Raw genomic sequence first — 14,831 nt, 5'->3', positions numbered from 1 at the left:
TAAAAAATTATTTTCTTACAAGAAGCATCTTCAGCATCAAATAGTTATTGCCAAAACTGGCAAAAATTCCTTAGGAAAAGTACACAGGTTACAAAAGTAATTAGAAAAGCAGATCTATTCAAACTCCAAAATTTAATTACTCTTGGGTAATTGACAAGTTATAGTCAATGTATACCAAACAATTCAAATTAGTAAAGCTAACAGAAAAATCAAAGTTACAAACTGTCCACAGAGACTTCAAATGTTTTGTTTTTGTTTTATTTTTTGTATTTCAAATTATTTCAAAATAGGATAGCACCCTGCAAGATTGAATTTGAAGACTTTTACCTTAGGAACTGTTTTTCATTCAATGGCCAATTAATGAGTAGGACTGTGATAGGAGACACCTAACACAGAAGAAACACCTATAGATATTATGGAAGCATACTCTAAGCCAATACTACAAACAGAGTAATGAAATTAAACAACAAAACTAAATGACAGACTAATTTTCTTAAGATTTTTTTGACTAAGTTTTAATTTACTTGTAATAAAATGTGGTTAAAAAATCGTTTCAGCAGCACTCATATTAAGTTCTAACACCTCAAAAGCATTTTGAATATGCTATACTTGTCTTATTTGTGGGAATACTTCAAAATGCTCTATTAAGTTTGAATGACAAAGTATCCAAAATATATTGAAAGGCATGACTTAATTTTACTTCAGTTATTTCTCCTGTAAAAGTAAATAAGCAAATGTTAACCTAAGACAGTCATTTTTTAAAAGCTGTAAAGTAGTTCCACTGACATACGCTTTAAAAACATGCTTGCAGTGTTAGTAAATTTCCATACTTTAGACTTAATTTTCTTTTTATTTCTATACCTAAAGCTTCAATCTCTTCTGAAGTATATTTTTGCAGATTTGTGGAAAATTATCTTATTTGCAAGGACTTCCATAATAGAAGTAGAAGAAAGCTGATACTGTCTTTAAAGAATAAGATGAAGAAAATGCAAACTTTACCAGCCCAAGCATCAAAAATATTGAAAAGTGTTGCTTCATTTCTTACATGTTGCATTTTATACCATGACACTTCAGTCTCTGAGGGCCAGGTTAATTAAACTCCAGAGCAGCTGCAGTGCAATGTGAGACACACACTGCTGCAGCTCCCACCAGTCCATTCCAATTACCTGTAGTATTCCAGCACTGGACAAGTGACAACCAACTCTTCTCTCTAGTCACTTGCTCCCACTGGTCTACTGATAAATGTTAGAACAAACTAACCTCTTTTTGGAAAAGACTGCAAAGCTGAATGCACCTGCTGCAGGCTGCAATGATGAGTCCCAGAGAGATGTTTGTCAGTCAGATCTCTGCAGATGTTGTTTAACTTTATGCTAGAGCTGTATCCAAAGATGGAAATGAGATGGCAATCAAGCACAAACCTCCCACCACCATTCCCCCTGTTTTTATTTTGAAAATCTGCACTTCCTTGCAAGGGTTGTGGTTTAAAGCATAGCTCTATTGAACTAAAACAACTAAGACTAAACTCCAATGTTAAAAACAATGCTTATTATGTGCTGAATTTTAGTTAACAGGTGGCATAAAATGTGTTCAATAAATGTCACCTGTGTCCATTTCAAAAGTCAGTTAAAAACTAATAATTTTAGCCCATAGCAAAACAAAATAAAACAACAATAAAATACACAAGTTTACAACTGATGGTTTGTAGTTTAGGTTTCTAGCGAGACCACAAACTACAAAGCATTGCTAAGACACTGATCATTTTTCCTCCTGTATGATATTAAACATCTTTTATGCATACATAAAACTATGTTTCCTGGACTATGTTCACTATTCCAGAAATCTTTTGGGTGTGATATTTGTAAGGCAGTATTGTTAGATTATTTCCTCACAATCTCACAAATTTCAAGTGAACTATTTTTCTAAAACATAGAGGGTTTCAAATAACAAATTTCAAAGTGACATTGTGCTATACAATTCATGAACACATCAACACTTTAAGTTAGTGATCTTCAATAATAGATGATATGACTAAATGAAATAAAAATAATCAAATAAAATGAATAGCTACTTTGTTCATTCATCCTTCTAAAAGTCCCATGCCACAAAACACTTGCATGCATGAGACAAATATAAAAATTCTCTTTCAGAAACTGCAAGGTTCAGAAAATTATGCTAAGCCACTAATGTTTTTTCACATGCTAAGAACTCCTATTGCTTAAAACATGAAAACAAATATAAAAACAAATTAATCCCAAGTTCAAATCCTACTACTTCCAAAAAAGAAAATAAATTAAAAAATAAAAACCCAGCCAATTTTCAAGCAACACTAATATCTAAGTGAAAGATTCTGTTACCATCAGCTAAAGATATAGAGACAAAATATAAGGTAACCAGTAACAACAGGCAATAATTCACATATAAATATTACAAGTGACGATTTAAGGAGAGACACTGTGTGTGTCAGCCACTCTGATCACACACTAAAATCATAGGTATAGTGGAGTATAACAATAGCTAAACTATTAACCCACTTCTCAACAAGGTTGGAAATGAAAATACTTTATTTTCTATGCTCTTTACAATTCTATTTACAAATTAAATTTGCCTTAAAATATGTACCAATAAATTTCTAAGATGTTGTGCATCTAATATCAAAGAAAAAAGTATAGACTGCAACTTTTTAGAAGCTAAAAGTATTCACAATGTACTACCAATATCCTTCAACAATATAAACAAAACTTATATTTTAAACTTGATTATCTTCTCTGATTTTTCAAAAAATTCATCAGTCTTATACAATTGCAATCTTACAGGTTAAATTGACCACTGAATTTTAGCCATGTCAAACTAACAACAGTGCAGGGTATTTGTTCACTGAAAGAAAATTTCACTTAACACTCTACTGTTCTGTGAGTTTAAAAAAAAAAATTAATGGATAAATGACTTGTGATGTAAAACAGTAACAACAGCAAAAAACACCACCCAAGTTACACAGCAATAAAACCAAAACATATTGAATCTAGGAGTAACACGATCAAATTTTAACTTTTAAAAATTGTGAGAGAAAATAATTTATATTAAATGTGATCTAGGTTTATAACCACAAATATGAAAACAATATATACACACAAGTAGATTCCAATATTACAGTAAAGATTCCTGATGGACTGATACGATGTTTCCAATGTCATACTATAGAATAAAAACAGGAATGTACAAATATCTAAAGCACACATGAAAATATTTTATACATTCTTTATTATTCTCACCCAATAATATATTCAATCAGTTTTTTCAATTACCTACTTGTACCATCTATTTAAGAATTTTAACAGATAAAATCAGCCTATTTATTAATGAAAACTAAAAACATCTTCTGATTCTAGGCAAAAGAATAAAAATTTGAAAAAAAACTGTTGCCATTCTGAAAATGCATACAGTAATATATTTCCCAAAATGAAATGAAATCAGAAAGCTGCTTTTTACTACAAAGCAACTTTGTGTAACATACTTGTAAAAGAATACAAAAATAAAACAAATTAGGTTTCTCTAATCAAGTAGGAAAAAGTATATTCCTAATCCATCATTAGTATGTTGGTATTCTGTAAGATTAGATTTTCTTTTTTAAATAAATTGTACGGCGCGGCAAGATGTAAAATAAATCTACCTGCAGATCATTTTTTTTCTGATTACAGGAATTGAATAATGCACTTTATAATTCTTCATCACACAATTTTCTCAAGATATTTTATTTAATACATGACACGTTGAAATACGCGATGTAATATCCAGTTTCATGATAAATTCATACCAATTAATGTGCAAAATGTTTTCTTTATTTCAACCAAAGTTATAAAACATTTCTAAGAAATGTAGAGTTGTTTACAATATATTAAAGATATAACTTGAGCAAAAAAGGAAACCAAACAAATTTGAGGAGACTAGTTTAGCTATAATTTCTTTAATGTAACCGTCACTTAAGTTGAAATTTATTGAAATTGTCCCAAAGTGACTGTATTCTGTATTATACCTCCAGGAGAAAGTTTTCAAAAATACATTAGTATTTTTACTAAGCCTTCGGAACACAATTACATTTAATTTCAAACTTTGATAATTAGGGTAAATTCATTAGGATAACAAACTGAGATACAATTTTGCCCAAATATTCTCTCTTACAAATAAGGAACAGAAAAATGCTTCATGAAATAAAGCATCAGGCATATTCATTCTAACAGAATATAACTTTCATAAATACATATTTGAATGTATTTGAAAGACACAAAAATGGTTTTCTAAATTACTGCATATGCCTACAGGAAATTTTTTATAGCTCGGCGATATAAATCATAATTTTATAATTTGGCTCACCTAAGATGTATAAAGTAAGCGTATCCTTTAGCTCATCTAAGATGTACAAAATAAGTATCCTTATGTATACCTGATTAAGAGAAGCTGAGTGAAGCTCAAAGGCTGTTATATTGAAGAATTCTAAGACCTTAGACAATTCCAACAGGCCATGGTCAAGGATGAACAGAAAGAATATTAAATTAAAATCTATCTGAACTAAAGAGACATAGCAGCCCTAACAGGTAATAACTGAATTAAAATCATATTTTAATACAAACTGCTCAGAACTCTTAAAAGCTTTGTACAAACTCTAAGGCTTTATTTTGTCCTTGAAATTGATTGCATAGTGTGAGATTGTTTTCCACCTGTTACAGGCAAAGTATAAGCCTTCTTTTATCCGACATTTTAACTCACATTTCATCAGTTACGTCACTACAGTCACAAAATTTTATTCAATGCATTCAGCTTTCCACTTTTTCTTTCCGAAGGAGATTCTTGCTCTATACAAATAACATGCCTCAGAATTATAAAAAAGCAATTTCTATGTAATAAGAAAAAATGCAAAACTAAGTAGACTAAAGACAAAAGATCTAATTCTCAGTGCACCCTTTCCAATCCACTGAAAATAAACTATATTCAAATGAAAAGGCATTTAATTTACTATTTGGAATATCCTTGATAAACACCAATTTTCTGTAACACCCCTGCACATCTGATACCACCTCATGTATAATGCAAAAAAGCTATTTCATTTTCATCTATTGACAGTGAATTTAATTTATCATTGCAGCTCTTTTCCTAGAACCATCACGTTATTAATTCTGCAATCAAGCTCCTTTGAGTGCTTTTATTTGTACTAAGGGTTTTCACAATTCCACACTGATTTTTTTTTATAATATACCTTTTAAATATATAAGTGTGAATAAATCAGCAAACTTTCTTAATGCATAAGGAAAGTTTCAGAGACAAGGAAAGCCATCTGCAAAACTACACTTACAAGAAACAAACTTTAGAGGGACATCATATCTAATAGATTGCAGTTTAATAAATTTAATGTTAACCAAAAACACTACAATTTACTTTATATTCTTTCAATCATTCTAAAATCTTCTTCTCTGGTATAATGGTCCACTTCTACCTTCAAATGACTGGCTATGAAATAAAGTCCTCCAAGTGTTCTGCAACATTCATGCCAGATGTTTTTGCTGTGTTAAGGAACTGTAACTGAATTAGATCACTGAAGGTACACCAGCTTTTCTTTTCCATCAGGAAAAAAACCAAAAAGCAGTATCAGTCCTCTCAGCATTGATTGATATTTGTATAACCCTCCAAAATGCCAGAAAGCTATGTCCAAGTAAAAGCAAATCAGCCAGCAATGTTTTGTCTAAGCATTACCCTATTTCAATATGAAGATTTCTCCATTAAACTTAAGATACATATATTGAGTAACCAAATGACTTTAAAAAAAGAAAAGAAAAACATGAACATGCAGAACTGTATAACACTAAGTAAAAATACCAAAAAGTGAAAAAAAAAAATGATACCAAGGCAACTTGCCATACTCCAGTAGGTTGCTGTACCACTGTAAACGTAATTTTTTAATCAAATACAGACCTTAAATAAAACAAAATTTAAAGCATTATTTTACTTCTTGCATAATAATATGGTAAATTTTCTTATTCCAATTATATTAAAACCAAAATATTTTAAAAATCTGAAGAGACAGCACTTGTCCTCTTCATTCAAGGCCAGCAAACAAAGCAATGAAGCAGAAAGAGGTACATAGTGGATTCAGAAGTAAATGGTCCATTCTTTAAGAAACCTCCCTACCCCCCTCTTTTGAATTCACTCTAGACTAATTGTCATTACAATGAGGTCTGAAAACTTCAGAAAAACCTTATTTCCTGATGCCAGCCACCCAGGTTTCTAACTTTACATTTTTAAGGTTTTTTCCTAATAAGACATATTCAGAAATATCCAAGAGAATAAAACTGCAATTAGTCTAAATCACATACACAGTATATCAATTATAGGAAAAATACATAATCAACAATGGAAATACACTGACATTTTTCCCACAATATACTCTAGTACAGCAATATGTGAGTATCCACTACTGTTTAAATTTTTCTTTCAAGAAAACACACAACACATGTAGATCTATTTCTTTCCTTGGGGAGTCATCAAACAACCTCTTCACCATTGCACCTACCTGGGTAAAAATCTTTGGACTTAGACAGCTTGATGGTGGCTCCAGTTTCTTTTTGCAACTGAACAATTGTCTGTCCTCCCTTCCCAATTATAGATCCAGCAGCATAACTAGGTATGAGAACCTTTAGAAAATACTGGCCGTCTTCTGAAAAATGCAAAGAAATATATCTGGTTAACATGGTATTTTTAACTTTTGTATCCCCACTCCACCCTCAAGAGAGAAAAATAGCAACTAAAAGCACTGGTCATATAGCTGCAGGAGACAGGGAATTTAAAAAAATTTTTAAAGCATTAAAATACACCTATTACACTGAAAACTAAATATTAACAGAATGTTTCCCATTTTGTGGGTGTATAGTTTCAAACTTGGAATTAAAAATCAAAACACATTCTAATATTTTGCAGCACTGTGTAGAAACTGATGACTAAATTCCAGTTGTTATTCCAAACATGGAAGTCTTCCAATTCTATCTGTGGTTACTATGGCAAAATGAAAGAAACTGACCCTTTAACAAAACTTCAGAGATTTGTAAAAGGACAAACCTTCACTTAACATCTTGAACAAGGAAAAAAAAAAAACCCAGGTCTGTAAATAGTGATGAGCAAAATTTGTCATTAGCAATCAAATAAGGACCACTATTTGCCACAGCCTATATCCTACTTAAAGTACGCAAAACAACCATTCTCCTAATAAATAATCCACCCAAACTGCAGGGTGTATTCCAAGCCTTCAGTAACTGCCAAGTAAAAACTCAACGGGGTGAACTAACAAATCTAACTAATCCTGCTGTATTTCTTCAGCACTTCTTAGCCTACTATCATCTCGTTTAAGCTCATTAATTAAAGGACCTTACGAAGAATTCTGCCAATACTAAAAAGCTTAGGAGTCATTTATATGAAACACACTTGAAAGTGACCAATAGATAAAATGTTCCTTCTCCAAAAGAACGATAAACCGGAGCGGGGGCGGGGGGGGGGGGGGACGCTGAACCAAGAACAAGAAAACTGAAATGTTTTCGAAAATAAAGCCAACTCCATAAACTTTGATTTCCGTCAACCTGCTCATGTCTTAAATAGGAAACACCCCGGCAGATCCAGCTTTTTCCTGTGCATGAATATTCCAAATTTTGCGGAGTGCCGCTCACAAGCCCCCCATCCGCCTCTAACATACACGCGGGAGATAAATTCACCTCTGCTTCGATGCATTGGGTGCATTGTTAAGATGAGTCCAGTGCAAATGAAGAAGCCACACCGGTCCCGTTATAACTCATCTTCCAAGAAGGCGCAGGACGGTAACTACCAAGTCACCGTACCAGACACCCCCCTCGTATGCACACCCCTGAAGACAGATCAATGAGGTATTTGTACCGACACCACCAGTGCGGTCGGTCGGGGCACGCACTCATCAAGATTTCTGCATACTACTTGTGGCCCGAAGCACAAACTCTCCAGTGCCCCAGTCATTTGCAGTCCGCTACCCGAGTGCCATTTATTTATTTATTTGAGCAGACTGTTCAAGGCAGCGCGCATCTTCGGGCGGCCATCCCCTTCACTCGGGGGTCCTCCTCCTCCTCCTCCTCCTCCTTTAGCCGACCCCCTGGCCCAGATCTAGGATATTTCAAGGGTCAGTCTGGCGACCGATTAAACGGAAAGATACATCTATTCCGAAAACCTGGTCGCCATTTTGATGAATGATAAACAGCGGAATGGAAATGTGCCGGGGCCGGCGGGCTCGGGCAGGTGCAGGGGAGGGGGCGCGGAGCCGCCGGGCTCGGGCTCGGGCTCGGCTCGGGCTGCGGTGTCCGGGCCGCGGGCGGCGGGCGGCGGGCGGCGGGCGGCGGGCGGGCGGGCGGAGGGAGGGAGGGAGGGAGGGAGGCAGGGCGGGCGGGCGGCGGGGGATGGGGCCAGCGGGGAGGTGGAAGCGATACCCACCGCCCGTATTGGTCCTCTTGGTGCTGCCGGCTTCAGGGGGGGCTTCCAGCGGCCTTTTCCGCGAGTCCGGCGGGTCCAGGTCTATGGGAACCCCAGTGTGGGTCCCGTTCTGCTGGATGGGAGCTGCCGCCATCATGCTTGCAGTTCCTGCCGCTGCTACGGGGAGAAGCTTCTCCCTTTTGTTTTGGCTTTTTCTTTTCTTTTTTTGCGTTTGGGGTTTCTTAAGGTTTTTTGTTTAATCGGATCAATAGCAATCTCTTTAGGAAAAGAAGCAATGTTGCTGGTTTGTTCTCACTGGGGAGGGGGCAGGGCCGAGGAGCAGCTGCAGTGCAGTGTCAGAAAGGAGACAGGGGAATGGAGGGGGTGTGAGAGACGGAGGGTGAAAGAAGGAGAAGAAAGGAGCGAGGGGGAGCGCGGGGAAGGAGAGGGGCGCGTGAATGAGCGGGAGGAGGGAGCGGAGGACGAGGAGCAGGAGCGAGGGCTGGCGGGCGGGCGGGCGCGGGAGCCGCGGCGGAGGAGGGAGCGAGGGAAAGAGTGAATGGGAGCGGAGCGGAGCGGGCGGGGAAGGCAGGCAGGGATGCGGAGGAGCGCGGCGAGGGCCGGGAAGAGCGAGCGCGGCGGTCGCTGCGCCGGCCGCGCTAGCGCTGCGCTCGCTCCCGCTGCTGGTGCTGCCGCCGCCGCCGCTGCCGGAGCGGTTCTGCCGTTGCCTGGGCTGCTTGGCGCTGCTGCTGCTGCTGCTGCTGCTGCCGCCCGGTCTCGCTCATTATTTCTCCCGCGCGTGTGTGTGGGGGGGGGGTGGCGGGCGGGAGGGAGGGGGCCGGCTGCGAGGGGAGGGTAGAGAGGGCTGGAGTTCGGAGACTCCCACACACTTCGCGCTCGGGTCTCTGCCTCTCAGCAGTACCGCCGCCGCCGCCGTCGCCTCCCCGCGCCGAGCCTCTCACTCAGCCGGCGGGGGGCGCGGGGGAGGGCGTGCGTGTGCGCGGGGACGCGGGGGCGCGCGGCGGGGGCGAGGACCCGGGCCCCTGCGCTCCTGTGGGAAAGCAGGGGTGAAAGGTCGCCGGTCCCTGGCAACACGGCTCAGGCAAACGTAAGCGGCTTGTCCCAGAAACCAAGGGTTCCACGAAACGCGCTAGGCTGGAAGGCGGGAAGGAGAGCTTACTGACAGCCGTGCTAGCCAATAACATGGGGAGGTGGGAACGGTTCCTCGGGCCCCCTCCCAATCAGGACATTCCAGGGAAGCGGGGAGCCGAGGGCTGGGACGGGATCCTGGTCCAACTGGGACTGAACCGGCTAGTTCTGTTTTTGGCTAGTCCGAGAAGGGCATTCGAGTGACCGGTCACAACGGGTGGGACAACGTCAGGGCCGGGGACGAGCCCCAGTGTAAGCTTCCGGGACTTGTAGCCAGGTGTGCTAGTTTTTATTTGTAAGAGTTTGGCAGAAGACGTCAATTAGCATCTGAGTGATAGGCGATTTTCTGCAGTGAGATTTCATCTAGAGAGGATTTCGTACTCGCACTTTATGATACCGTCAGGGACGTAGAGTGTCACTCGCCGCCCTAAATCCTTTCGGGAACAAGCCAGGATATAAATAAATAAAGCTAGATGTGGGTCTCCACAAGAAGCCGGTAGGCAGACTAAAGACAGGCAACAGCTGAGTATGCACACAAAAGTAAATATTGAACGAAATACAAAGGCAGGAATAAAACTCATGGCATTTTGCACAGGTTTTGATTAGACAGATGCTGGGTATTTCAACGAACCGGAACCTCAACCCTACAACAGTACAGGGGGAAAAAAAAGAAGAAGAAGAAAGAGGTATCTAGGATGGACATTGAAAGGACTGTTGAGATTATTTAAATAAAGTTCTTCCTTTTGAAGATGAGTAAACTGACTCAGTGAAGTACTTTGTTCAAGGTCGTTCATCAAGTTAGTAGCTTAAATTAACTCAGTGTGCTAGGAAGCAGTGGTAGTGGAAAACCTGGACTTAAGAGTCTGAAATAGTGTTTTCAGGGCCTTCCAAGTTATTCATATAGGGTGTCTTGTGCAAATCCCTTAACGTAGTGCCGTTTATTAAATGTTTACCACGTAGCAAACAATCCACTTTACATGTTCTGTCCATTACATGCCGTCCATCATGTAGTATTGCCATCCCCTTTTTATGAGGCGCTTTCGTTAGTAATTTATCCAAAGTTGCACAGTAATAAACATTATAGTAATAGTTCAAACTCAAATCTTCCAGACTCCATACTCTATCATCTTGAATATTACAATGCACTAAAGCTTTGAGTTCTTCCGCAGTTAAAACAAGGACTGCAGCTGTAATTCATACAATTCTTAAAAGTCAATTGAGGTAATATATATGGCAATGTATTATAAGCAATCAAAGAGGCATGAACATTGACTAGATTTCCTCTACTTTTCCACAATAAGCACTTCAACTTGAAAGACGGCTAACCGAGCATAAGAAGGGACTTCACTATACTTATATGGTATCCTAATAAAGAATATATCCATATCCGAGGCAACAACCAAAGAAAGTGGAAGAAAATTGATTCCAGATAGATTGAAAAGGGAATAGAAAAGAAAACTAGCCCTACTCAGGGTGTTCTCTTAGAGGAAGCTATCCTGAAGCACTGTGATTTCTGGTGCTTTTTTAAGTAATGAAAGAGGTGACAGTCGACTGAAAAGAAAGAGAATAATGTTTAGTTTGAGCCTAAACTTCATCTGACCTGTGAAAAACGCATTCGCCTCAATTGTGAAAATGTGCTGATATATAAAAGAAGAGAAAGCAAAGAGAGTGTGTATTGGCAAAGGTCTATGAGCCAGAGTCTAGAAAGTAACAGTAACATGAGACGTCGTCATGACCAAAATAAAGAGGATTTATACACAGAATTGTGTAGAAAATGGAGCTAGGGTGAGGGAAAAAATAGGGTTTGGAATAAGTAGTCAAGATAATAAAAGTCTGATGCCAGAAATTGTGCAAAGTGTTCTGTAGAGTGTATAAAAATATGTGAGGACGCTGTGAACGAAAAAGGCTAGTGCTTGGCACTGAATTATTTTGAAAAAGTAAAAGACAAGGTACAAAGATAATTGAAAGACAAGCATAACTCTAAGATATGTTGCAATAAATATTGGTCAAAATATTCAGTAAAATTGGAGAAGGATTGGGTTCAGAATCAGGAAAAACTAGAATTTAACAAATTTCTATCAGTGAAATATTTCTAAAATAGTTTGGAAAAAGTCTTTGCCTTGTGTTAGGTAAGTTCAAAATGAGCCTCCTCAGTTAAATTGCCTTACAGATAACATTCTTATAAAAAAAGTGTTATACTGTACTCTGTGGTATTTATTTGACCCTTATTTCTTTCCTTGAGCTTAATATTTAAATAACTACCTGCCACTAACAGAAGATAGGATTTTTAATGTAGATGAAAATCTTAATAGTAGCCTCGCTATTATTATATTACAGAAACTATCCCAAGATATGGTCAGGCATGTAAGGATTAATCAGCTATAAACTGAGCAATGAATGTTACCGCGCAGAACATTTAAATCACCTTCATTTCCTTCATATTTTTGTTGTTTTAAAAAATATACTTGTACATTATTCTTATTGCATATGCCTCTACAGTCCTGACAAGATAGACATAAAATGAACATTTTGCTTGCTGTTGTCTGCATTTTGTGCAGAATAATAAAAGTGAAGAAACAAAAAAAATGAATAGCAATTCCTGGTTTATTAATATAGAATATACTTTTTATGCTACAGATAAAATGCATAAGCTTGTCAAAAATATAATAGAGGCATTTGATGTTTTAATTCTCTAAAAAGAAATTATTTTAATGTACCAAACAACTGAGACCTGCTCACTTAATATTTTCCAACAACTTAAGACACAAGAGAACTTGCTAATTATTTGTGTTGTGAAGATAAGAAACTATGATAGAAAATGATAGTAATATAAAGAACAAAATTCCCTAGTCTTTTTTTGGCTTCAATTGGTGGCTCTTTTTTTCCTGTTTCAAATATGTGACATAGAAAAAATAATCTGTTTGTTGTAGCAATGATTGTTTTCAGGAGAAAATACAAATAGTTGATCCCTGCAGATATTCCTAAACCCACTTGTTTTCATGCTCCTGCCTTTCCTGCAATCAGTTCTACTACTGATGAGCATAAGCACTGTCTCCACCTGAATTCTCTTCAACTAAGGTCTTCAGAAATAGTTTCTGAATTTGTGTCCCACCAGAAGTAGATGCTGAATTAACAATTCAAGCGAAAGTAGTCTATTTTGTAAGTGATTTCAGGAAACACAGAAGGGACATGAGGAGTTGAGACACCAAATGAAGGATATAGAAGGTGAATTACCAAGAAAGTTATCACTGTGATTAAATGGAACTTAATCTCACTTGGATTTCCTATAATCCACTTTAAAATACCAGCCTCAGGACTATCCCACAAAGTGTAAGAAAGTTGAAGTGTTTGTACACCAACTTCCTTTAACTATTGAGTGGGATCCAATGATTCAATACCTGCTGGAAAGGCTTCCAACTGCCAGCACTGCATTGTTCTCAAAGGACTTTCTGTAGTACCTGGAGACTGCTCTGCCTTTACACAGGCTGGAAATGCTGGAGCGTTAACACACCTTGCAGTGGAACATCCCGCTGTCATGGAAAATCAGGCCACCGTGCACTTAAATGGTAGGACAAGAAGATATGAGTGGGGTACTGCCAGTTTATTATAAGTATCAACATTTTATTTTAGAAAAGGAAAAAGGAAAAGCAGTCTATTATTACAAAATATTGTTATTTCACTTGACATGAGAGAATTTGGAAACTTTAAAGGTAAAGAAACTAAATGTGGAAACTAAAAAGATAAAGGTTTTTTTTTAATTTACACAATCCAAATATTATAACGAAGTATTGATCATTTAAAGCAATAAGTCTGAATAATTTGCTTTTCTATGCACATTTTTAGTTTTTTAAGATACAAGGCATGAAGAATCAATGTATATATTCTATTTTTTTTTCATTCAGTGGAGCACAAAGAAAATATGCAAATATATTCCAAAAATATATAATAACTCTCCTTTTTATAAGTTCTACAAATAGACATATTGATTACGAGTTCTAAAAATAGACATATTTTAAGATTGCACTATTAAAACTGATTTATTGAACTTCATATTCTCAAAAATTCAAACAGCTTTTATGTTTATGTTTTCAATGATAAAATTCTCAGTAGATAAGTTTATGAAGCAGTCTATGGAAGGTCACAGTAATTGATATGGAGACATAGAGTTGTTCTGAGTATTATTCCAATTTCCCTAACCCTCAACATTCTACTTGTGAATATGTCATCCTAATAGATAAAGAGATATGTCAGTATTAAGAAGAATTGTAATTTTACCTATATTTTAATTGTGCACATTGATGGAGTATGGTGTGATAATTCATTGTGTACAATGTGCAGTTGTCAAACCAGAATAATTAGCACTTCCATCTCCTTAAACATTTTTCATTTCTATCTTGAGACTCTTTAAGTCTCTCTCTTCCAGTCTTTATAAAATACATAATAAACTTGTGTAGACTATCATCACCCTACTGTGCTGTGCAATTAAAACATATTCCTACTATCTAACAGTATGTTGGTGCCTATTAGTCAATCCTCCCCGACCCCTTCCTTTCTAAACTCTACCTATGACTGTTTTACTAACTATTTCTGTGAAATAAACATTTTTAGATTCCACATATTGGTGAGACCATGCAGCATTTGTCTTTATGTGCCTGGCTCATTTCACTTAGCATAATGTCCTCCAGTTCCATCTACATTGCCATAACTGACAGAATTTCATTAGTTTTATGGTTGAATAATATTCCATTGTGTGTACCGCATGTTAAAAATATATTATTTCATCCACAGACACCTTGGTTGATTCCAAGAATCCTAATTTTTTGGCACTATGTTTCCTTTTGTCTATAATGGTTCATTAATTTTTTCAGCATTTTTCTAAATTTTATGCACTTTCTGTACTTATTTTCATGGTAGTAAATCTGAACTAAGACTGCACAGTGCAGTAAAAAATAACTCATGATTAACAAAGCAGAAACTGACTACTTTCATATGTTATAGCAAATAAGGTCAAATCACTTATCTGTTGCAGCCATAAATACCTTCAACCACATATCATCCAGATACAAGTGACTATAAGTCTCCATTTACCCAAGGTGATATTAGCTATGCCATATGTCCAGACCATTGCTAATGCCCACAAAACTGTCCTCATTTGGATAACAAGTTTTATGATTACTCTAATAATACTTGAGAGCACTTTTTTTGTTTTAATC

General features: G+C 37.3%; 1 protein-coding gene and 1 long non-coding RNA gene across 6 annotated transcripts in view; one reads left to right on the top strand and one right to left on the bottom strand.

The window, feature by feature from the left end:
• The window catches only part of Nova1 (NOVA alternative splicing regulator 1), a 149,562-nt gene extending 140,405 nt beyond the window's left edge, over positions 1-9,157 (bottom strand). Inside the window, exons 1-2 of one of the 4 annotated variants that reach the window (XM_074068238.1) lie at positions 8,491-9,157; positions 6,560-6,703 (exon numbers count right to left, since the gene is read on the bottom strand). In XM_074068238.1, coding sequence (XP_073924339.1) covers positions 6,560-6,703; positions 8,491-8,626 — 280 coding nt within the window. In that variant the 5' untranslated portion in view covers positions 8,627-9,157. Of the gene's footprint in view, positions 1-6,559; positions 6,704-7,748; positions 8,269-8,490 lie in introns of those variants that run through there. The other 3 variants (XM_074068237.1, XM_074068240.1, XM_074068239.1) reach the window with 3 other exon arrangements.
• Positions 9,158-9,479: 322 nt separating this feature from the next.
• LOC141421295 (uncharacterized) overlaps positions 9,480-14,831 on the top strand; it is a 271,813-nt gene continuing 266,461 nt past the window's right edge. For both annotated transcript variants that reach the window (XR_012445904.1, XR_012445903.1), the window contains exon 1: positions 9,480-9,577. This is a non-coding gene — a long non-coding RNA (uncharacterized lncRNA). The remainder of the gene's footprint in view (positions 9,578-14,831) is intronic.

This window comes from Castor canadensis, chromosome 3 (assembly GCF_047511655.1).
Source record: "Castor canadensis chromosome 3, mCasCan1.hap1v2, whole genome shotgun sequence".
NCBI lineage: Eukaryota > Metazoa > Chordata > Mammalia > Rodentia > Castoridae > Castor > Castor canadensis.
This window is presented reverse-complemented; position numbering and strand designations above follow the sequence as displayed.